This window comes from Ochotona curzoniae, unplaced genomic scaffold, assembly GCF_017591425.1.
Source record: "Ochotona curzoniae isolate NIBS_2020 unplaced genomic scaffold, NIBS_Ocur_1.0 contig_883, whole genome shotgun sequence".
Lineage (NCBI taxonomy): Eukaryota > Metazoa > Chordata > Mammalia > Lagomorpha > Ochotonidae > Ochotona > Ochotona curzoniae.
This window is the reverse complement of record NW_024466599.1, coordinates 50353800-50378467: the sequence shown is the minus strand read 5'-3', so window position 1 is coordinate 50378467 and position 24668 is coordinate 50353800. Positions and strand designations below refer to the sequence as shown.

The window sequence follows — 24668 nt, the reverse complement described above, 5'->3', positions numbered from 1 at the left end:
TTCACCCACACTGGCCCTGCTCCCACCTCCTCTTCCACCTCCTGCTCCCACCTGTTTCCCTCAGGCCCCAGAGTTTCTGCAGGGCTGGGATGGTGGCTTCCATAGCTGTGGCCCTCCTGGGTGGTCATCTGGCTTGTCACTCACCTGCAAGCTCTCCCAGAGTAAAAATAGGCAGTATAGAGGCCCCTGGGGGGTACTGCTGTGCGTTTCCATTCTCTCTCTGGGTTCCAACAAAGGGAGAACTGGATGGTTGTGGTAAAGGACCAAGCAAGTCCAGGCTCACCTCAGAACTCTCCTCTCTGGACCCCTTATGACGCTCCTTCTAAGGGCCCCCATCATAAGCCAAGGTCAGGTGCAGACGGGAGGAACCCATGGATGAGGTACAGCAATGCCTCAGGGCTGCAGAGTTCTGGGAATCTCCCAGCCAGGCCTAGTGGTCCTAGTAAGCGCTCCTGGAATGTGAGCCCCCAGGTGGCTTAAGGCTAGTCTCTCCTGGGATGTCCGGAGGCTGAGACACCCATCCGGGCAGCTGCGGTCGGCCCAAAGGTGACCCATGGGAACAAGAGCTCAGGGCAACTTGTCTGTTTTCCATTGCAGGAGGCCATGAAGGCGGCAGACGGCAGCCTCCTGGGCGACCCAGGGCGCACACCACTGCGCAAGAAGGAGGGAGTCAAGTGGCAGAGGCCGCGGCTCACTCGCCAGGCCTTCATGCGCTGCTGCTTGGTCAAGTGGATCCTGTCTAGCGCAGCGCCACAGGGCTCAGGTAAGGAAGGGCTGCGGGGTGTGGTGTGTGTGTGTGTGTGTGTGTGTGTATGAATGGGGGGCATCATGGGGGGCTATCTGTGTTTTAGGAGCCCTAGCCTGGGTTAACTGCGTCTGCCTACCCTGCCAGGGAGTTAAGTATACAAGGAACAGGTAGGGCAACCAGACCCTACCCTATCCCCTGTACCCACTCCCCCGCTAAGGGGCCTCTGTGCAAAGAGGGGACCAAGTCCACCCACAGAACATACCCAAAGCCAGACCTGATGTGGGCAGGAGCCTGGTGAGAAGCAGGCCCCGCCATCAGCCCCTCCTGGAGCCAGTGTAGATATTTTAGGGTGTTCTGGAGAGGAGGAGGGGACCTGGTAAATATGGCTGCCACGCGCTTCCTCTTGGCAATGTTTGAGGATGACAGAGCAGGAGAGGCAGGGGTGGCCTCACACGGTCCCCATGATTTCACTCAGATGCACACCTCCCACACCTGTGCACACATGTCCGCGTGTCCAACACAAACATGCCAAGCACACTTGTACACCGTGTATACTTTTGTGCTCACATGCAGGCACATGCAATCGTGTGATCATGTGCCAGGCATGTAGAAGGAACTGCCTTTTTTAAAAAAAGAAAAGAAAAAAACATCTCAGGAAGTGACCGATTGAGGCTGGCGCCGTGGGCGGTATTATAAAGAATGCAGCAAAGGCAAGCGTGAGCCAAGGTAGATGTACTGAACACAGGAAGTCGTGGGCAGACAGCTCAGGTAGAAGCTGCTGATGGCTGCTGAGCATCTATCTGCCTCTTTGACCTTCAGGAAAGGCACACACTTGACCTTGACCACTCACTGCATCTGGCTTTTGGCCCTGGACCCTCTCTCACAGTGTGACTTCCAGGGAACCTCAGGCACCAGGATGCAACAGGGGTTCCAGGCTTCCAAGGTGTCATGCATGGAGGAGATGGCCTGAGTGGCCCAGTGGCTGGCAGCTACGTGCAGTGGCCCAGGCCTGTGCACGAGGGAACCCAACAGCTGCTTGCCAGGTTCTTGTCCTTTACCTGCCAATCCCACCCTGGGAGTTCTCTTGCTCAGCCTCTGTCTCTCCAACTCCCTGGGCAGCAACGGTTCCCTTGCTTTTCCATGGAAGTGCTAGCACGTGTGGATGAACCTATAGGTGTCCCACAAACTTTACTTGGTAAGGAGTAGGGGTGGGGTGTGGCAGAAACACCTAAGTGCACCTACAAACAGCGTCCATCCGTGGGAAGGAGGCCCCTGGGCTAAGCTCCCCTCTCTGCAGCAGGACAGCAAGTCAGCAGCAGCAGGAGCCAAGAGCGCAGGTGAGCCAGAGAAGGCTCAAATGTGGCACCTGGAGATTCACATCATTTGTGACTTGCCTAGTCTTTCTGGGTTTTCCTGGTGGTAAAGCAGGTATTCAAAAGGAGTTGGAAGCAGACACCCGCCCCTGTTGTCCCCCTATTCCCCACCCCCACCGCGGATCCTGCAGCTGCTCCGGCTCCACGTGAGGGGCTGACAGTGAGGCTTGCAGCACATCTGTGATGGCAGCCCGAGATGGCAGCCGTCAAGCCCAATGAGCCCAAGGAGGGCATGGTGTGTTCACAGCCACTGCAAAGGGCTCTGCCCAGCTCCAGTGGGGGCATCTGCTGCAGGCCACCACCTCTCCACAGTGGGTCCTCTACCACTAGGCAGTCTGCCAGCAAGTCCAGGGCACACAGTAGAACACAAGGGGCAGGGACAAGGACAGGGTCACCAGGCTCCATGCAGGCATTGGGAGCCCACAGGTAAAGTGGCATGGTGAGACCCCAGACAAAGGTGTGAGGTAGACAATGCCGAGCTCATCATCCTGAACTACTGAAGACTCCACGGGGGTTAGCAGGAGAGGTACCGTACTCAGTAGTAGGTGGAATGGGGGGGGGGGCGGGAGGGTATTGGGCCTCCAGCTGGGCCCTGAATTGGAGGACCCATCTGGCCTGGATGTCCCCAGGGAGCCCTGGGACCTCATGGTGTGAGGCACCAAGAATGACGCCCCGGTCCCCCTCAGCCTGGGCTCCCACAGCTGGTCTCCTCATGTGGCAGCGCTGTCTCTCCCAGGAGTGTGTGCATGTGAGAAACACTACCCAGTGCAGAGCAAGGAAGCTCCGGAGGCTGAGCTACCCAGGACAATGGGCGCCATTCACAGCAGTTCCGGGCACGTGCCCAGCGGGCCCCAGTGGGCACCCTGGGTGCCTGGGAGCTTTTGGCAGCTGGGAAGCCCACACACCGTGCCCTTGTTGTTGGGATTTTTTTCAGCCGGCAGCAGTGGGGCCAGGGAGACACATGCCTGGGACAGCTGGGAGCGGAAGCCAGGGCCCAACGGATGGAAGCTTGGCAAGGAGTGGGCAGGAGATGCCAGGGCTGAGCCAGCTGCTTGTACCCTGGACTGCCAAGACTCCAGAATAGAGCTGGGAGATATCCAGCAGTGGTGGCCTCTAGGATGCGTGGGCCCAGGTGGTAGTATTTATAAGACAGGCAACATGGACTGATATCCCCCACCCCTCAGTAGGAGGCCCCTCCTCACAGGAAACCTGGGGGACTCTCCTGAATGACCCAGAGGTTGAGACTTAGCAACATTTCTCAACCATCATCTTGGGCCGTCCTGGCTGGTTGTGTGTCCCGGGGCAGGGCCAAAGCCTTGAGTCCAGACTAACTCCACGCTGGGACTGTCAGGCTGGACTAACGATACCATGGATAACCTGGGGTCCTAGCTGTGGGTGACAGAATCCAGGTTGCCTAGGGTTAAGTAGAGACACAGTGGCTCCAGGCCTCAGGGAGTTCGCAGAAGCTAGGGGATAACCAGAAAATGGTGGCCCTGGTATGCCAAAGCTAGGGTTGCACCTGCCACATGGGGAGGGCCTCACTTCCTGGCTGCTCTGGCAGGGACACTGGGACAGCAGCCACATGCTTCTGTGTGACATAAAATCTGTTTCTCAGTCATTCCTGTCCGTGTCCCAGAGTGGAGACCCAGCACCCCATGAACCCTGCTGGCTTCCACTCTGGGAGCTACTCAGATGACATGATCACGTGAGAAATCATGAGGCTGTGGCTGCCACCAGCAGCATATCTGACAAGAAGTGGTGGCAGAGGGTTGTGGACATGGGGAGAGGGGGACCCAATGCCGAAGGATACATGAGCATTCTTTGCCCTCCAAAGCTACAGATTCTACATCCTTGGATTCAACCAACTAGGAACCAAAACTGTTCATTTTAAAAAAAAGTGTCTGTACTGACCCTGCGCAGGCTTTTTTTTCCTTTCTATTTCTCCCAACACAGTGTCACAACAAAGTACACAGAATGGACATTGTATGAGGCCTTACAAATCACCCAGAGATGATTCAGGTACATTGAGTAGACTGGATGAAAACACTGCTCCTGTTTAGCCAAACAAGTTTGAGAGACAAGCAGAAACCAAGAAACAGCAAAAGTCCCCATCTGCTTGCTGTTTGATTCTTCCCCATGCCTCTAACAGCTGGGGTTGGGTGAGGCCAAAGCTGGGAGCCAGGAACTCGATCCAGGCTTCCCCACATGAGCAACAGGAACTCAACTCCTTGAGCCATTCCCCCGCTGCCTTCCAGAAATGCATTAGCAGGAAGCTGGAGTCAAGTGCTGGAGCCAGCTATTGAAGCCACATTTTCCAGAATGAAATGAGGGCACCCTAGCTGCTAAGCCAGGCGCCCACCCCTTACACTGCTTGATACAAGGGACTTGATCTCTCTGTGGGTCCTGGCAGCAACCCCTTAAGGCTCCTGAGGGGTGACTGTATTGAGAGAATTGTAATGTGTTGAAGCACCAACATGGACATCATGTTGCCAAGACAGTTGTCAGACCATATTCAGATTTTCAAGGAATTATGCGAAAGTTGATTACATGGCTGTTAAAACTTCTCCCCTTCTCAGAAGTATAGGAAATGAACAGCTGGGAGTTGGCTCTGTGGGATAGCGGGTAAATCCACCACCTGAGACACTAGCATTCCCGTTAATGGCCTGGGAAAAGCAGCAGAGGATGATCCCTGCACCACATGGGAGACCCGGATGAAGCTCCTGCCTCCTGGCTTTGCCTTGACTCAACTTTAACTCTTGTGACCATCTGGGGAGTGAACCAAGAGATGAAAGCTATGTCTCTCTCTCCCTCTGTCTGTGTAAACTGCCTTTCAAGGAGTGGTGGGGTGGGGCGAAGAATAAAAGAGAGAGAGAGAGAGAGAGAGAACCACACAGTTGGAGTTGGGAGAAAGAATTGGGGAAGAGGCTTTCTCCAGAAAGAGTTGCTCCCAGCCCAACCTCCAGGTGGAGGGAACAACATCTGGGTCACCTCTGTTATCCCCACCATGCAGCGTCATCCGGGTCGCCTCTGTTATCCCCACCATGCAGCGTCATCTGGGTAACCTCTGTTATCTCCACCATGCAGCGTCATCGGGGTCGCCTCTGTTATCCCCACCATGCAGTGCCGTGAAACAGCCATGATTTCCTCCTCTCAATTCCATGAATGTTGGGCAGCCTCCCCCATACTGTTCCTTAGCAGTGGGCTAGGCCAGCAGGGGCAGCGTGTGCCACCATCTCAGGAGCCATCTCTCTACGTGGCTGCCCAGGCACCCTGGTCGTTCTCTGGCACGCGGAGCCCTCACCTGATGGCGGATCTCCACATGGGGTGGGGAACAGGAGGAAGATGCAAGGTCCCTGGGGACCTAACCAGGTACTACACTGGCACACAGGATCCTTCCTACCGCATTCCGATGGCCAAAACAAGTCACCAGACCCCAGGAGAGGAGGGCACAACAACTCCTTCATGTGTGTGGGTGTGAAGCTCGCAGCCATCATCAATTTACCACGTGGCCCTCGGTGTGAGGAGACACCCTTGCCAGGCCCTTGGTGTGAGCAGCGTGAGTGGTGTGGGCAGTGTAGACGGTTGAGCAGTAATCTCCATTCCCAGTTCAGCCCAGGTACTGGTATCCCCTCACCTAGAGTGGTAGCAATAAGAGGTACAAACCCTGGGAGCAGGTGTTGAGGGGTGGACCCTGCTGAGCCTCTGGCAGCTCAGGGCACTGAGGCACAACACCTACGGGCCTGCCCTGATTAAGCAGTAGAAAGTTCGATGTTCGACTTGTGCTTTGGCGGAGATGTTTCTTTCACCTTGTCTACACTCACCCATGATGAAAATTCCAGCGGCTTAGCCAAGACCCAAGTGTGTTTGTCTCCTAGGTGAGACAGTCCTGATCTGGGTAGTGGCTGGCCCTAGCTTGGCAGCTTGGAAAATGTCAGGGCCAGCACCTTCAGTTGTTCTGACCTTTCCTTCAAGGTTGCAAGGTAGCTGCTTTGGCTCCGGTTGTCGTGGCCTCATTCCAGCACAGAAGCAGGAAAGATTGGGTGGCAAAGGAGGAGGAGCATGGCAGTGCCTGTGTTGATAAAGCAGCGCTCACAGAAACCTCTGGAAGATTCCTGCCTACATTTCACTGACCAGAGTAGAGCCACCCTGGCTGCAGGGGTGTTCTGGTGACCAAGCATACTCCGTGGTGCCCCAAAGGACTTAACAAGATGCCTGGTACCTGTCAGATGAAGAATAAATGGGGAGGAGGTCCTATACTGGTGCCCCCTTGTCTCCCTTTCTATCTAGAAAATCGCCAGAAGGGCCCGGGAGGGGGATGGTCAGGAAGCAGAGGTCAGAGGTCAGTAGGCAGTGGAAGCCCAGGACCCTGCCCATCCCCACAGCTCTACAGCCCAGAGCCTTGAAGGTCAGGGAGCAGGTGGGAGCAGGCTGCTGCTTCTCCAACTACAGAGACGCCCTGGGATCAGGGTGTGATCCATCTGCGGTGAGATCACACCCAAGCCAAGAATCAGGACAGTGGCACCTCTCCCATTGGTGCCGGGAGCACAGAAGCAGCACCCACCCCTGCTGACCCCTCCCAGCCTGGGCAGCTGCAGGAGCCTGTCCACCTCCCAGAGCAGCGAGTCCTGGATGTGGGAGGTGAAGGACCCTACCGTGGGAGCTGCTGGAGGAGGCAGGGCACCAGCAGTGACCTGGCCGCCCATGGGAGCTCTGACCTTGGAGAAGCCCAGAGAAGCAGACAGATGCCCAGAGCAGACAGAACAGGAGCAAGGAGACATGGAGGGAACGTTCTAGAAAGAGAACAGTGTTTGCTGTGTCTGGGTGGGGAGAGAGGCAGGTTGAGGGAGGAACAGGGCAAGGCTGAGATGGCAGGGCGTGGCGAGCCCCCCAGCCCAGGCCTGCGAGAATGCCAGCAGGGCTGCAAGGAGCAGCTGGGCAGCGTCATCGGCCTCTTCTTCCGCTTCATCTCCGGGAACCTGGCTCGAGGTGAGGGCTGCTCTGCCGGGCTTCCTGGGAAAGGGAGTGGGGAGGGCTGCTCTGGGGCTGGGAGGGCTGCTCTGGGGCTGGGAGGGCCAGGGATAGTGGCTCTGGCAGCTGGCCCGGAAGCACCCCAGGCTCTGAGCTCCATTGCTCTTCACTGTGGTCTGCGGGCAGTGGGTGGCCAGGCAGAATGCACCACCCCCTAGGTTGTTTGCCACAGTGTTCATGGACCCAGGTCCAGCCAAAGACAGAGGGAAAGGCAGTGCTCCCTGCTACCTGCATGGCCTCACCTGAGCCTACCCCTTCCTTACCTGCCTTCCTCCCCCAGCTTCTTCCATCTAAGACAGATGTTGTGTCCAGGGGACATTCCCATCTGTGTTTCCCCAGGAGCTGGGCAGTCCCCAGACCAGGGAGCACCAGGCTGGCGCAGGGGAGGGGCTGCTGGGTCCTTGGCAAGAAACCTGGTGCCATTTCGGTCCCAAGCACCAAAGCACCAAGTCTGTGGTGCTCACAGCTGCCGGCAACCTGCTAGCTACCCCAGGGGCCCTGGCTGCAATGGCTGGATCTCCATCCCCTCTTGCAGGGAGGACAGGGGGATTTCCTTTCTTGCTCCCTACCCTGTCCCTGATCATCTAGCACCATGGAGCCGGGAATATTAAATGCGTGTCGTGTGAATGAATAACATTTGAAGAAGAATCAAAACAGAAAAATTTAACCTGGAATCAATTACCTCAAAATCTGTAGAATATTAATGGTTTGAAACATGGAAGAGCAACACTCATCCCTGGGCTTAGGAAGACTGTGTCCTGACACTGCCAGGACTTGCAGAGGGAGGTCTGAGTCTAGACCTGGGGGCAAGTTCAAGGGGCTCAGGGCAGGCCACTCAGAGTTCCCCAAGACTTCCAGTTTATCACAGCAACAAGGGTGTCCTGTGGCTGCTGGGTCTTCCCCAGTCCAGGAAGCCCTCCATCTGCCTGCAGGCTGGTAGATGCACCTTCTTTCTCTCTCTGCTCCTCTGCTGGCCTCAGTTTCTCCCTTAGTGAGACAGGAAGAAAGCCTCCCACCTGATCAGAAGCCAAGACGGTGGCTCTCCAAGTGGCCCAGGTGCATCTGCAGAGGAGAGGGAGGGAGTGGCAGGTGTGTGATGCCGGAGGATGGGTCCCAGTGCTTTGGCTCTCTTGGACCTCCCCTAGAGCCCAAAGCCTGGGTTTGCTGGTCCACCTCTCGGCTCTGTCAGGTCTGAGTGCTGCTGGTCTTGACTCTCCTCAAGCTGGGGAGGAGCTACCTGGAAGAACAAAACGGGGCGGCTGAGAGCAGGCTGGGTCTGAACTCAAGTGAGGCTAGAAGGCCCTGCCTGGTCAGCCTGGAGTCTCCTGTTGTGTTCTCAGCTTTCTCGGGACCTCTGCCCAAGCCCAAAAGGGAGGGAAGAGACATGGAGTCTGCTGAGGCAGGAGGGAGTGCCCTTTACCCTGGGCAGCCCAGCCTGGCACAAGGCAGGTGGTGGCAGGGGTTGGAGAGAGAAGGGGGGCAGAGGCTGCAGAGAGCCAAGGTCACAGGCAGAGCTGGGCCTGTCTGGCTTGACTTGCCTTGTAATGCATTAAAGACGCCATCAGCATTCCTGCAGGCAGACACTGAGCAGGAGTCCTGAGCGAGGGACCCAGCCGAGTAGCAGAGCCAGAAGGACCGAGTCTCATCCCTGCCCCAGCTCTGTGCAGAGAACATCACTTCTGACCCCTCCTCAGTTGCCTCACCTGTAAAATGGCCATGAGAAGCATGAGGTAGTGGAGAAGGCTGCCATCAGGTGCGTGGGAAAAGCACCCCAGTCTCTCTGTCTTGATTTGCCCGAATGTTCGATGGGTACAGCAGACGGTGATCTTGAAGCTTCAACCAGGCCCACAGGACCCTACCAGCCATTGTGGCAGAGCTGGTAGCAACAGAAACCGGCTTTCCCTCTGCGAGTCTGTGAAATGAAGGTCAGGGAGGAGGATGTTCAAGGTCAAGGAGTGGCTGTACATCCTGGGGTCTCTCCCCATCATGCTTACTCCAGAGGCCTGGGGAGTGTGGAGTGTGTGGGTGGCTGTTGGATATCCCAGGGCAGGGGCTACCCAGCCCTGCCCCTCAGGAGCTCTCCCCCAGCCTTGCTCAGGGCAAGCCCAGTAGTAAAGTAGTGCCCTTCCTGTCCCCGGGGTTGGAGCTCTCCAGATTGCACAGACTACGATGTTCCCCACCCCCGCTGCTGCCTCTACCCCCCTGCCCCTCACCATGACCTGCCTGTTCACAGCCAGAGAGAATGGGAGTTAGTGGAGAAGGCTGATGGGAGGGACTTCAGTGCAGACAGAGAATGGTGGAAAACAAGGTGGCAAGGTTTCCTGAGGAGCACACGCCTGAGGAACCAAGCAGGTGCCTCAGAGAGCGAGAGTTGTTTGTTGCTGTTGTTATTGTAGTTTTTAAGATTTATTAATGTTTATTGGAAAGCCAGTTATATATAGAGAGGAGAGATAAGTCCTCCTGGTTCCAGGAGCCAGGAGCTTGTCCTGAGTCTCCCACATGAGTGCAGGGACCCAAGCACTTCTTGATCCATGCTCTGCTGCCCTCCCAGGAACATTAGCAGGGAGCTGGATCAGATGCGGAGCACCCACGATCAGAAATGGGATTCTGATGCTTCCGGTAGAGGCTTAGCTTACTAAGCCCCGGTGTTCTTATGAAGTGTTTCATGGCTGTGAGCATACACCCTCCAGATCTCCCCCCTCCCACTCCCCTTTTCTGGAAAATTGCTGGGTAAAAGGCTTTCAGAGTATGGAATTCCTCAAATTCCTCCCAACTTAGCACAGCTGGGGCTGGCCACAGTGGCCCTTTGGTGCCTGACAGGAAAGGTTCCCCTAGGCTACCCCATCCCCATCCCAGGAGAGGGAGAGCTGGAGACAGCCTGGCCAGGTGCTCAAACCAGGACCAGACTTTCCACCTGCAGGCTCTGCTGGTCGGTTCCCAAGGCAAGCTTGGAGCATCCCCGGTTTGTCCCTCCAGCCCTTTTCACACACTCAGGTCTATGTCTGCCTTGCTGCATGGCACAAACCACCTTTCTGGCACCAAGCCCCTCCCCAGCATGGTGGGTGTGGCTGTCTAGCAGTTGCCAGGTCCCTGTCCCTTGTCCTCTAGGATGGTGGTAAGGGTGGGGAGGTTCTTGAGCGCAATTAGGGAGGGGAGACAGGGGGAGCTTCCAGATTCTCTGGGATGGGAGGAAATGTCATTGTGCCTTGCTAGGGGACCCTCAAGGAAAAAAAGCAGAGTCATGTGATGAAGCAGGTCACTGAGTGCGTGGGGGGCAGGGGGTGGCTTTGGGCAGACAGGACTCCACTTCCCTCCCCACTTGCCCAAAGAGCACTCAGCAAGCATCCCCCCCTTCTTCCCACCAGAGGGCAGCAGGCACCAGCGGTCTTTCCTCTTTCTCAGATCTGACTTTTTTTTTTTGGAAAGACAGATATACAGAAAAGAGAGACAAAGAGGAAGATCTTATGTCCGCTGATTTACTCCCAAAGTGGCCGCAAAGGCTGGAGCTGAGCCAATCCTAAGCCAGGAGCCAGGAACCTCTTCTGGGTCTCCCACGCGGGTGCAGGGTTCCAAGGCTTTGGGCAGTCCTTGACTGCTTTCCCAGGCCACAAGCAGGGAGCTGGATGGGAAGTGGGGCTGCTGGAATTAGAATCAGCGCCCATATGGGATCCTGACATGTGCAAAACAAGGACTTTAGCCACTAGGCTACCATGCCAAGGCCCCAGATCTAAATCTTTAAAGTGACCAGCTCGGCAGTTTCCACCCTGTCCCCCCCAAATTGTGCCTTCACAGGCAGGGGTTGGGGCTGAAGGCCACAGGAATCCCCTCCCTCTGCTGCCAGCTGGCCGTGATGGACAGACCCTACATGTCCTGGGTGGGAGGCAGCAGAGTCAAGTTCCTTCCAGCGCTGGTGGGATCTCCAACGCACACAGCACCTTCTGGCAAGCTTTGCTGGGACTGGGAGAAACGACAGAGGAGGCAGAGCCCACTGTGGCCTCAGGCACCCCGCTGAGTCCTCGGCACAGAGCTGGAAAGAGAACAGCAGCAGTTTGGGTGCTACAGGCTTGGGGACTCTGGGCACAGTGTTCCTTCCTGTACTGTGTGAAGCCCTCTTAGGCTCAGGGTCTGGGGTGGAGAGGAGGAGGGCCCGGATCTAGAGCTGGGGGCTATGTCTGTGCTGGGAAGGGTAACCAAGTGTATGTGCATGCGTGCACGTGGTATACAGGTGTGTGCATGTACACGTGTGTGGTGTACGTGTGTTACGTGTGTACAAGTGCACATGTGTGGACTTGTGTATGCTTGTGTGTATATGTGTGTATCTGTGTATGCATCCGTGTGTGTACATTCACCAGCTTCACATCCTCTTGCAGTCCCATTCTCAATCCTTGACTGAAGGATCGTAGAGGTCTGTCGTTGATCTTGGTGGGCAGCAGCTCGGCCCATGCAGCTCCTTGATCCCGGGGCTGACACTTCGTAGGAACACCCAGAGGTCAGCCTCCCTTTTGGCGCCAGCCTTTGCCAGCCCTTGGACTTGCCCTGCAGGCCTGGGTGGCCAGGAGCCTGGGGCAGTTCCAAGTGACCAGAAGTGGGCTGCAGCGGAGGAACGGGACTCACTGTAGCCCAGGGGACCCAGAAAGGCTTGGAGGGACCTGAACTGCAGGTCCACTTTTGAGACAGCAAACTCTATATTTTCTCTAAGCCAGGGGTCTTGGGTAAAAACCAGAGCCCAGGCATCTGCTGCCATCTCAGGTTCCACGGGACTGAAAGGACAGGATTGGCTGAGTGTCAGCCACTTTGGGTTTGTACGTGGGCACCAGGCACACATGCTCAACCCATTTCTCAGATGTAACTTCTGAGGTCCTGGGAAGTTAAGCAGCTGCCAGCTGTGACCCAGCTGTGGGTGGGTGCCAGCCGCCGAGCAGGGGTCTGAGGTGTGCGTGCAGGGGTCGGCCGGCACACGCGTCCACTGCTAAGCCGAGCGCCTCTTGGCAGCCAACGCCGCCATTGATCGGCTTCGATCCCGCGCGCTGCCGTGAGATGGCCCTGCTTACTCATGCCTCCTCAAAAACAGCCTCTGGCCCGCGGCGTCTTTAATAATTCAGCACCTAATTGTCTCCAAATGCAAACCTGAAAATGCCAACTCAGGCCCTTCGTCCCGGCCCCGCTCCTCCCCTCCTGTCCGATGCCAGGGCCCCCTTGGCCCCCATTCTTGCTGCAGACCCTGATCTACCTGCTCCGCCTGCGGCCGCTTTGGTCAAAAACTTCCTCACCTCTGACGGAGGCCCCAGCCACAGCTGCCTCCACACTGCTGCAGCCTGGCGGGGAGGGAGGGAGACCTTGCGTGGCTGAGTCGCAAGGCTGAGGTGGAGAGATCTGGCCACAACACCCCGCTGGGGTAGGGGTGCCTGGTGATGATAAGGGGAAGCTGCTCCTGCCTGGGTCCTGCCCCATGGGGCAGTCAGATGGATCTTTGCTGGCGTGCTTGGCCCAGTGCTGCTCCACAGTGCCCTCTGAAGGCCATCTCCACATGACAGGGAGACTTGGGGACTGCGCGGTGGCCCAGCCGTACCCCTTGGCCGGGCGGCTCACAGGGAGTTTCTGAACCACCACCTCCCTTCCCGGTCAGGCTAATGAGGGACACCAGAGGGGAATTGTTCATGTTACCCCCACTGCCTGTGTGAAATACTTCCAGCCACGTGGCCAGCCTTGAGGTGGGCATTGTGTGAGGGCAGCAAGGACAGAGCCAGCGCATGGTGACCAGAACCTGTGCCAGGCTCCAGCTGGCAGCCACCATTGCAGAGGGAACTCATATTCGAACCTCCTAGGGCCAGCTGTGGCTCCCAGCCCTTCCCCCTCCTCTACCCTCTGTCCCCAGGTCAAGCCCAGAGCATCCAACTGCCCACCCAGGGCAAGTACTGGAAGTGCCTGTTCAGCAGGTGCTGTCCTGGGCCCTGGGGCATGGCAGAGAATTCACAGTGCAGAGTCCCAGAGGCTATCACATGGAAATGACAAGTCTCCTAAAAGAACTGTGGGGAAGGGCTCGAAGTGACCACAATAAGAAGCTGACAGCCAGTGAGAGCCCAGGACTAGGCTGTCCAGGCAGAGGGTTAGCAGGACCCCAACCCCAGGGGAGGAAGCCAGGTGGGTCCTGGACCCTCCTCTAGCTGCGCCTGGATGACAGTGAGCCTTAGGGGTGAAGGGGACAGTCAGGCTCAGGGTCACGCAGGCGCCCCAGGATTTAGAGGAAGGGACCAAAGGAGTGTGGTGATGCTAGACAAGATGTAGGGTGCAAGAGACAGAGAGAGGACACGGCCCTGATACTGCCCAGGTTTGGGTCCTGAGCAGCCAGGAGAGTGGCATGGTGACGTTCAGTAATGGGAAAGTCAGGAGGGGCAGGCCTGGAGTGGGAGGTGGGGCTTGGCAGTAGCACCCACATCTGAAGCACCTACGACATCCGGGTCCTAAGGAGGCAGGTGGCGGGGGGAGAGACAGGCTGCAGGACAGTGCCAATCAGCTACACAGGTGGGATGTGAAGGCAGGAGCCTGGTGGCATCAGGGCATGCCAGGGGACCCGTGTTCAAAGGCCTCAGACTCTGCTGCCCAGACCCAGCTCTGTTGCTCAGCCCTTGGCACCTGCAGAAGGCTCTTGCTTATTATACTCAAACAAAACAAAACGCCTATCCATGTTCCAAAGCACAGCCTCATCTTGTTCTAACCATTAGTGGCAATGAGGACTCCTTGCTATCCAAAGGCACAGGAATACCCATCGGCTTGGGCAGGTACTTGGCCCAGGATGGACTGGTGAAAATCCTGCCAAGATACCTATCTACCTATTATTTGCCACCTGTCAATCATCTACTATTTATTTATTTGAAAGACAGAGTTACAGAGAGACAGGGAAAGTCAGAAGAGAGAGAAATCTTCCATCTGCTGATTCAGTCCCCAAATGGCTTGCAATGACCAGGACAGGGTCAGGGCAAAGCCAAGAACCAGGACTTCTTCCCAGTCTCCCACTTCCGTGCAGGGGCCCAAGGACTTGGCCATCCTCCACTACCTTCCCAGACCATTATCAGGGAGCTGGATGAGAAGTGGAATGGCTGGGTTTTGAACTGGCTCGCCAACATGACTGTCAGCAGTTCAACACACTATATTGTGCTGTAGCCCTGGGCCCCTTCCTCTCTCCTTATAACTCTGCCACTTAAATTTTTTTAAAAAATCTAAAAAAAAAAAGAAGAAGAAGAAGAAGAAAGCAGAGAGAGAGGTGGGGGAGAAACAGGGCGGGGTGAAGGGAGACAGAGAGAGAAAGATAGAGAATTTCCCATCCACTGGTTCATTCCCCAAATGTCCAGAACAACCAAGACTAGGCCAGGCAAAAGCCAGGAGTCAGAAATTCAATCCAGGTCTCTCACACGGGTGGCAGGGACCCAAGCATTTGAGCCTCGGCAGGAAGCTGGAACTGGGGAATGGAGCTGGGACTTTACGTTCCAGGCAGTCTAGTGTGCAAGGCAAGTGTCCCCAGCGGCATCCATGGGTGTCTGTTTATTGCACACCTACTGAACACACATTTGCTGAGACACACATGGCTCCTTAATGTGTGTTAAGCAAAGGAGGTGGGAGAAGCCAGCACAGTGCAAGCTGCTGGCAGCTCTCCTGGGAAGCAGAGAAATGGTCACCGGAGAACAAAGAGGGGTGGCCGTAGTGGCCATAGGGGTAACCGAGCGGCAGAAAGCACATGGGGTCCCACGGAAGCAGGAAGTCACACAGGAAGAGCTATAGACCTCAGATGTGGGAGGTGACAGCAGAGCACAGAGGATCCAGGCACCTGCAAGCAGGGCCATGTGAGTGGCAGGGGCCTCCCTCATCCAGGAGGGTGAGGCCACCAGGAGGCAGGCCGGGCACACCCCTCTTGGCAAGCACCCATCCGCTGGCATAGATCCACGTGGCGCCAAACCTAAGTCACAGGTGTGTGCCCGAGAGCCACTGAGGAAGCCAGCAGCATCAAAGAGAAGCACTGAACTCTATGAAATGAACAAACAATGCAGGAGTAAACAGAGTTACTAAGACCAACAAAAGGTCAAGTATTTAACAGAATAATCTAGTTGCTGTTTTCAGAGACCCGAGATGACATTGTGGACACACCCAAGTCAAAGATCTCAGAAGTGAAAGGCTACTTGTTGAAATATGCAAGTTGCTGACAGGTAAACCCCAGAGTCAACAGTGAGTAAGTCAACAGTAGCTATGAGGGTTGACAGGTGGGACGCTTCATGGATGGGTTGAATAGCACAATGGCCACCAGCTTGGCTACAGCGCCTGGAAATCCTACCAGGGTTCCCTACGAAAAGGTAGAGGGGGAAAAAAAAAGGAGCAAAAATGTGTGTGGAGTCACTTCAGCACTTTATTTTATCCCTGTACAAGACACAGCCAAATCCCAGGAAGCTGGTGGCAGATCTCAGAGGAGGGAAACACTAAGTAATAGATGAAACACAGCTGGCATTTCCTGTCATCCTCGCAAGTCACAGTGAGGGGTTTGTCTGTGCACCCCACTGTCAAGCAAGGTGAGGGGAGCATTAGTCCTGCTCACCTCCTAGCCTGGCCCTGCCTACCTGCCAGTCTGGCTCCTCCTCCCTGCTCACACTCTAAGCCACTCCAGTCCTCCCTCCCCCCACCCCGCCCCCAGCTAACCCATCCCCAGTGCTGGAACCTAACACACTCTCCTTCACCCGCACAACACCCAGGAGCCCTCCTCTGGGACAGTAGCACCTCCTTGCCACACTCTGTTGTATCTGTTTAAGTTTATGTCTCCCCCCTGGGGAGCAAGTGGGAATCCTGGAGCCTGGGGTGGTGTTTGCTACGTTCTTGGCTGTACCTGGCAGGTGCAGGGTAGAGTCAGGGGCAAATGCTTGAGGAGTGAGTTAATGTAGGGGTTGAGACTTCATCCACCACTGAAATCCTGTCTCTGCCTGGGTTAGAAGAATCTAAGACTGTTTCCCCCTGGATCTGGCTGATGCTCACGCTGGCCTCCGAGGCCACCTCCCTCAGCCAACCCAACTCCCTGCAAAGCAGCTTCTACTCCACGCAATTGTGCATAGGGTAGTGTCTACCTTACGGGGTGTCATGAAGGTGACCCAGTGTCACCAGGCCTGCCTGATGCATGGTGAGCACTCAGCAACTGGAGCTGCCATCATCATGTTCTTCTTCCTCCTCATCACCCAGTTCCTTCACTGTCAGCGTCCAGAGGCACTGGGCCCCACACAGCGTATCAAAGTTGAGGTTCAGATCCAAGGTTTCCAACTCCCAGAGCTAGGTTCCAGCCTCTCCCCTGCTCCTTTCCGCTTCAAATCTTGAATCATCCATCACTGTCCCACAGACGCAGGGCATCTGAGCTGTCAGTGAGCACTGCGATAGCGGCTGAAATGCTGGCACCGAGCGTCCCAAATGGAAATTCCCAAGCCACCCTTGGGGCCTCTGCTAGAGTTCAAACAAAAGAACGCTGTCCAGCTATCTTCACAGATCAGCAGTGAGGATGTGACCAGAGAGCACTTTGCGTCAGCATCATAAAACCCGAGGATTGATGGCTGCGAGGGACTGGGGCGAAAGCCAGGGGGAAAGGGGAGCGGGCAGGGCAAGTCTGCCAGGACTGCCTTTTGGGCAGGCACCAGTGCTCAGGCTCTGGTGCACAGACAGCAGGGGTCAGAGCAGAATGACCCCAGCTAGTTAGTAGGTCCCTGGAGCCCCTCCATGAACAGAGCACCCCCATGGGCCTGGGTGTGTCACAAGCTGGAGGTTGGGGAGTCCTCCCCAGCTTTGGAGATGAGGCCGTTGAGGGGAGGAACGCATAGCTGTGGGCCCCTTGTCTCAGCCTCACCCAGACCCCTTTTATGAAGACGTGGGAAAGTCATGTCTAGCCAAGAATCAAATTTGCCCGGAAAAACCCACTAACCCATGTGATGGGCAATGGCACAAACTAAGTGGTCAGAGCCAAGCTGCTGGTGAGACCCTGCTGCTGTACCCAGGTCTTTTGTGCTGGAGCTGGTTAGCCTTTCTGGGAGGGAGTGAGGCTCTCCCATCGCTGGGGGCTGGGGAGCAAGAAGAGGGCTCAGAGGACCAGGTGCCCTCTTACTGTTCTTTAGAGTCTTGTCATTCCTGGGAACAATAGAAGGGATTTGGCCTTGCCTTGTACAGGGGAGGAGACAGGAAAAGAGATCTCTTCCTCCTCCTCCTGATCACTTGGGATGCACTGATGGGTCACTGGGCAACTAAAGGGCAGCAAGGGGCCCCCTGCCACATCGACCTCTGGAGAAGAAGCCACATGGCTAAGTAGCCAGGTCCTCTTGTGCTTCCCACGGGAGTCAGTGCCACTTAACCAAGAGTGGTGAAGTTCGACCCCTTGCAGTGGCCACAGGCCTTGGTTCCACCTTGACAGATGAGGGTTGCTAGCAATGAGTCCAGCTCCTGTGGTGACCAGCTTCACATACAACAAGTGCCATCCTGAGAAATGTGTCCCACAGATGGTCAGGTTTGGCAGTTCCATTTAACTCAAAACGTCTGACTTCACCCTTCCTTTTTGGAAGGTGTTTGGCTGGGTATAAAATTTTAGCTTCCCCTGACATGTCTTTGAGCTTTTCAGGACATGTGTATCATTGTGTGTTGGCTCCTGGAGCTTTGTTACAGAGTTTCCCATCCCCAGCTTTGACATTGCTCTGAATGAACTGCCTGTCTTCCTCTGCGTGCTTCCAATGCTTCTTTAACCTCTGGACTTTGCCATGATGAATTGTGCTTTCCATTGAGTTATCCTGCCTGGGATTTGTTCATCCTGTCAGATCATCGATTTTAGAAATTTCTTCAAATTGGATCTGCGCTTCTTCAAATCAGTTTCCTAATTATTATCAGCATTTTCCCAAATGATTTCTTCTAATTCTTCCTTTTCTCTTTCTTTTCAGAAATTTCAAGTGCACATTGGTTAGAATTTTTTTTAACTTGGTTGCACATCTTCCTTACATTCTTTTCTGCTTTTTTTTTCTTTCCATTCCTGTTATTTTTAAATTAACTAATTACATTTGAAAGGCAGAGAACAGAAATGGAGACAATGTCCAAAGGTCCACAACAGCTGGAGTGGGGCAGGGCTGAAGCCAGGAGCCTAGGACTCACTTCAAATCTCCCCCTGAGAGGTAGAAACTCAAGTACTTGGGTCATCAGTTGCTGCTTCACATGGTGCACAGGAAAAAGGAGGGTGACATGGGGGACAGAGCTGAAGCTGGGCACTTTGACATGGGATGTGGAACCCCAAGCGGCACCTACACTGGTACACCAAAGGCCCCTTTGTCACTCCCATTGACACTGATAGGAATTACCGATGTGATTGGGTTTGTGCTGCCATTTGTCACCTGTCTTCCTCTTCCCCTGTCATCCTTTACTGCCATCTGCTGTGTTCACACTTTCTGGCTTCTTCGCATTTCCTCTTGTAATTCAGCAGCTCTGTGGCAGGTGGCATCAGCTTCTTCGGCAGGTCACCTGTGTTGCTAGTGTTGGATGTAACAAGAGACAAATGTGGATTCCAGCTTGTCGCCTTGGGTACCAATTTTCTTTCACTTTTTCTCTATGTCCTGTCTGCTGGTTCTACTGACCTACAACGTCATGCATGTGCAGAGGCGACAGCCTTCTTCTCCAGCTACCCTAACCTGACTAGAATAGGTTTCATTCTTATAATAAAGCCCAGATTCCATATCATGCATAGTGATTCTGCTTCCATGAACAAAGCTTCACTAACACAAGAGCCAAATTCTCTCCTAGAATGTATGCTTCCTCTTCTTGCTCATTTCTTTTTTTTTTTTCTGCTTTTACAAATAAAGTGGGGAGGGCTAGCGTTGCGGCTTAGCGGGTTAGGCCATAGCATGTGATACTAGCATCCTGTATGGATTCTGGTTCAAGTCCCAGCTTCTCCACTTCCAGTGCAGCTCCCTGCTAATGTGCCTGAAAAAGCAGTGGAAGATGGCCCAAGTGCTTCAACCTCTGCACCCACCTGAGACCCAGAAGAAGTTCCTGGCTCCTGAACTCAGCCTGGGCCAGCCATAGCTGTTGTGGCCATTTGGGGGAATAAACCATGGATAGATATCTCTGTGTGTCTTTATCCTTATCTCTTAATTCTGCCTTTCAAATGAATAAATAAAATCTTTAAATGAATTAATAAATAAAAACACAGGGGTGGGCATTTGGCCTAGAAGTTAAGCTGTCACTTAAAACACTTTGCACCTGAGAGTATCTGGATCTAAGTCCTGGATGCATTAAAAAAAAAAAAAACTTTTTTTAATTATTAATTTTTAGCAGGCTTAATTCACTTTGTTTTGTAGCCACAGCTGGAGCCTTGGTCCTCTGTACAAGGTGGCCTTTGAGTTCCCGACAGGGAAGTCTTTCCAGAGGTCAGGGGCCAGGCAGCTGCAGGTCTTGGAGATGGCACCAAAGGTGGCCTACTACAGCTGCCCACGGTGGCAATGCATCCCTGGCTGATGTGCAGCAGTCATCAATGTCAGCCACCAGTAACAGCTTCCTGAGAATGGGGGCTGAGACACTGCCAGTGCCTCTGGGTGCAAGAATGAGGCATGCAGAGCTGTAGCATCCAGTATCCTTCAGAGGCGTGGTCTGCGTTTTCCGATCTTGTACCCCCAGCAGTCTCTCCACATGGGCACTCTGACATCAGCTTCTTGTTAATGTACACCCTGGAAGGCAGAGATGATGGCTCAAGTAACTGGGAGACTGCCAACCTCATGGGAGACCTAGCTGGAGTTCTGAGTTGCCAGTTTCAACCTGACTTGACCTGACCCAAGCTACTGTGGGCATCTGGGGGACTGACCCAGCAAATAAGAATTCTCTCTCTCTCTCTCTCTTCCTCTCAGTACAAACGCACATGCACATACATATATTTTTTATTTATTTATTTTTATTGAAAAGTCAGATGTACAGAGAAGAGGAGAGCCAGAGAGGAAGATCTTCTGTCCATTGATTCACTCCCCAAGTGGCCGCAAGGGCCGGAGCTGAGCTGATCCTAAGCTAGATTGCTGGAGCTTCTTCCAGGTCTCCCATGTGGGTGCAGGGTCCCAAGGCTTTGGGCCATTCTCTACGGCTTTTCCAGGCCACAAACAGAGAGCTGAATGGGAAGCAGGGCTGCTGAAATTAGAACCGGTGCCTATATGGGATCCTGGCACATGCAAGGTGAAGACTTTAGCTGCTAGGCTACTGTGCCAATCCTGAACGTACATATATATTTTAAACATGTTGATCATTGTTATTTTGGAATCTTTATCTGCTAACTCAAACATTTGTGTCATCCCTAGATTCTATTACATTCATGATCAGCCACTTTTCCTTTTTCTCATATCTAGGGATTTGTAATTACATTCTGGAAATTGTGAATGATAAGTTGAAGAGGTTGTCCATTAGCCTCTCTCACAGAAGTGTTGAGCTTTGTCTTGGCAAGCAGGTATAAATTTTGGCCAATTACACTCATCCTGTAAAAGATTGCTTGTAGCCTAGCCTGTGCTAGGATCACTCAGAGTGTGTCGCCTTCTCTCAAGGCTTGCCCCTAATCCTCAGGATGGTCTTCCTGGGGTCCTCACGGCAAGCCCAGGGTGTTCCCCAGTGTTCTACATGTCCGCGGGGGCTGGAACCTTGATATCTCTCCAGAGCTATAGGACCTCCAAACTCGTGCTTTGCTCTCGGGTTCCCCCAGGGACTACAGTCCACCAAACCCTTCCAGAATCTGCCCCTCCTTGTGCCCAGCCTAGGAACTGCCCAAGGACTCAAAGGGGCATGTGAGGCTGCTCCTTCTCTGGGACTCCCTCCATTCCAGACCCCTGTCCCTTCAAATCATGGCCACCTTACCAGACCTGAATTCTAATCTCTATCTCCTTCCTCCAATGGTCACTCTAGAGGCTTTGAAGCCCAGGAAAGATCATTGCCCTGTGTTAATTGCTGTCTAGCGCCCTCATATGGTTGCTTCTTGCATTTTTTAAAAGATTTGTTTATTTATTGGAAAGTCAGATATACACAGGAGAAGAGACAGAGAGGAAGATCTTCCGTCCGATGATTCACTCCCCAAGTGAACGCAACAGCCAATGCTATGCCGATCCAAAGCCAGGATCCCACGCGCGTGCAGGGTACCAAAGCTTTGGGCCATCCTCGACTGCTTTCCCAGGCCACAAGCAGGGAGCTGGATAGGAAATGGAGCTGCTGGAATTAGAATTGGTACTCATATGGGATCCCGGGCGTGTTCAAGGTGAGGACTTTAGCCGCTAGGCCACGCCGCTGGGCCCGCTTGTTGCATTTTGTCTTGGTCTTTTAATAGTAAGGTAAGCCTGATGCCAGCTATTCAATCGTGGCTGGAACTTTCCCTGAATTCAGGGTGGCTGAGAGATGACAGGGTGCTTGCCTGGTAAAATGCACAAGTTTATTCACACCCATCTAGGGCTCTGCTTGGTCTCTGAGACAGTCTTTTCTTTCTACTAGTCGCAGTGGCTCCAGCCCTTAAATGAGGCAATTCTAGTGTTCTGGAGTACCAGGCTGACAGCAGGAGTGTCCTCCTGGTCTCCCACGGTTGCACAATCTTGTTCACAGGGTGTACCTGCACTGTCCTCCACTGCTTTTCCAAGCCATTAGCAAGAAGCTGAATGGGAAGTAGAGCAGCTGAGAATCAAACCAGTGTCCATATGGGATGTTGGCACTACAGGTGGTGGTTGCACCCCCTGTGCCATGGTGCCAGCCCTACACGAGAGCAGTTTTTAGAAGCTCAGTGGAAAATGAACTTAAGTTTGTTGGTGCATGAGATCTTGTTATTTTCATAAAACAGATTTTCTGTGAACTTTTAAAAAAAGATTTTTATTTTTTATTGGAAAATTGGATTTACAGAGAAAAGGAAAGACAAAGAAGATCTTCCATCTGCTGGTTCACTCCCTAACTGGCCACAAAGGCCAGAGTTGAGCCAATCTGAAGCCAAGATCTCCATGCAGGTGCAAGGTCCCAAGGCTTTGGGCCGTCCTCAACTGCTTTCCCAGGCCACAAGCAGGGAGCTGGAAGGAAAGAGGGGCCACCAGGACTCGAACCGGTGCCCATATGGGATTCTGGTGCGTGCAAAGCAAGGACTTTAGCCACTAGGCTACTGCACCACACCCTTCTGTGAACTTTTTAAGAGCCCTCATCCTAATTTACTTCACCTTCATGCTCTGTCATGTGTTCTATTATCATTCCCGCTTTGTAGCCATAGAAACTTGAGTCACACTGGGCTAAGGGACTTGGCTAATGCCACATGAGTAACAGGTGGACAAGCCAACAGTGGAACCCAAGTGAGCTAACCTGCCAAGCCCGCACTATGAGCCACCACCCAGCCATCTGAAAAATGATCTCAATCTGCTTACAGTTTTGTTATAAATATAAGCTACGGGGAAATCGCTGACTCGGCAGAGTCTTGAATGCCCCAGTGCCTTCTCCCAGGCTGCATTTGAGACCTGCAGAAGCTCCTGGCTTCATTGATTTCTCTTAACGATGTTCTCTCCTCTCCAGTTCTGCTTCTGCCTCCCTCATGCCACCCCCATCTTCCACCCAAGCTCTTCTTTGCCTTTGCCAAGGGCTTCCCTGTCTCCAGACTTCTCTGAGTAGGTGCTGATGAGAGAACGCCCAGCCCAACACGGAGCTACAGTGTGGGGCAACCTGCAGGCAGCCACTCTTCTGCCATTTCTCCTTCTTCCTTTCCGCTTTATGGGATGGGGTTATGCCAAGCAGCTAAACGTAGCCAAGAGTTGAGTCTCTTGACACGTGTTCGAAAGACAGAGTCAAATAAAGAGAGAGAGCACGTGCTTCACTCTCAAATGCCTGTTAACAGTCAGGGTTGGGCCAGGCTGAAGCCAGGAGACAGGGGTTTCCTCCGGGTCTCCCATGGACATGGCAGGCACTCAAGTACCTGAACTATCATCTGCTGCTTCCCAGGCACATCAGCAGGGAGCTGGATTTGAAACACAGAGATGCTGAGACTGGAGCTAGGCACTTTGACATGGGATGTGGGCATCTCAGATGGTCACCTGACCTGCTGTGCCACATCTATCCCCTTTTCTCTCACTGGGTAAAGGAAGGGGCTTGGGGCCTTGAGCCCAGGTACCCCAAGGAGCGAGTAAGGCACAGTTGCTGTATCTCATCTGCCCCTCTCCTCCTCCCTCAGTAGTCAGGTCTGTTCTTAGCTCTTCAGGTGTGTCTTTTCCTCCGCGGTCACAGCAGGAGCCTTGCCTGACCACTGTGTGGCATGGGTTAGCCTAGGCCAGGTGCTGTACCAACGAGACACCCCCCGCTGCCAACCCCTCAATAAAAACCTCATGGTTAAAGAAGTTTTCTCTCTCCCCATGAGCGTCCATGGCCCATGTGCCTTCCACCTTGTGGCTCTGTCAACTCCCAGAGCTTCGTCACTGCTGTCACATGTTGAAGGCTGATCAATACGTGGGCCAGGGTTCCCGCTGTGAGAACACGGTGAGGCCACGTCCAGTGCCAAGAGGCCTCACCTAGAAAGAACATGCGCTGCACCTGGGGCAGCGCATTCCACGGGGGAGAACCTAGTCACACCCCTAGCCCCAGAGGGCTTGGAAACGTGTCTCCAGACTCCATCTGTCAGGAGGCGCCTGTGCCCATCACTCAGAAGGAGGGAGGATTTTTGTGTATGTCTGGTGGGTTCTGTCACTGCCTGTCACACACCTCTACGCATATCACTCCTCCAGCCCCTAGGGTGCTTCAAACAGTTGGTGGCAAACAGAGTTAAAAGATAAGTGTATTTTGGTGCAAAAAGATGTAGAAATTCAGGCATTGTTCAGCAATCTCCAAGACAAGTATCATTGCGATCAGAAGTCTCCCTATCCAAACTGAGGGACCGATCAGATTCAGGTACGCTTTGGAAATCACTTTCATCCATGATCACTCATGGTTACCAGCGATCAGATAGATTCCAATGTCTGTGTTACTGGTCGGGTTGCATGACTGAAAAGTACTGCAGTAACACCCACACTCTGAACCCAGGAACTTGGGCAGTGGAATGAGGAACTTCCATTTTACACTCGGGAATCTCCACTATCTGACGCCCCCGCCCCCCACCATGAACCCAGCCTCTCCCTCTGCAGATTCAGCTCCATCCTCACCTGGGTGGCCACTGAGAAGGCTGCAGATATGGAAGTCCTGGTGCTAAAGGCCCTTAGGCTTTTCTGATGCAGGAGTCCAGTTTCTAGCACCATGCACCTTCCAACCCCTGCGAGATGTAGCTGGTTTCTGGCCATCTGCTTGCAGCCAGCTCCACCTCCCATCACCATCACCAGGGCTTCCTATGCCATCCATCACTTGGAGGTCACGATTGACTTTGTGAATATCTGAGAAAACTTAAAGGATCTGTTTTTTTTTTTTTAATGTATGTGTGTGTGTGCAATACTTATTTCTTCTGTTCTGTCCAAAAAAGCCATTTGCTTTTTCAACACAGCAAAGAACTTTTTGATATCTGGCAT

General features: G+C 53.9%; 1 protein-coding gene and 1 long non-coding RNA gene across 3 annotated transcripts in view; one reads left to right on the top strand and one right to left on the bottom strand.

Annotated features, from left to right (window-relative positions):
- Positions 1–24668, top strand: part of KCNIP3 (potassium voltage-gated channel interacting protein 3) — a 67314-nt gene that overhangs the window by 10328 nt on the left and 32318 nt on the right. Inside the window, exons 1-2 of one of the 2 annotated variants that reach the window (XM_040994064.1) lie at positions 266–271; positions 601–763. In XM_040994064.1, the coding sequence (XP_040849998.1) occupies positions 604–763 (160 nt within the window). In that variant the 5' untranslated portion in view covers positions 266–271; positions 601–603. Of the gene's footprint in view, positions 1–265; positions 272–597; positions 764–24668 lie in introns of those variants that run through there. The other variant, XM_040994063.1, reaches the window with a different exon arrangement.
- LOC121165063 lies at positions 7828–8890 on the bottom strand. The gene is made up of 2 exons (XR_005885193.1): positions 8853–8890; positions 7828–8386 (listed from the first exon to the last, which is right to left on the bottom strand). It is a non-coding gene; the product is annotated as an uncharacterized LOC121165063 (long non-coding RNA).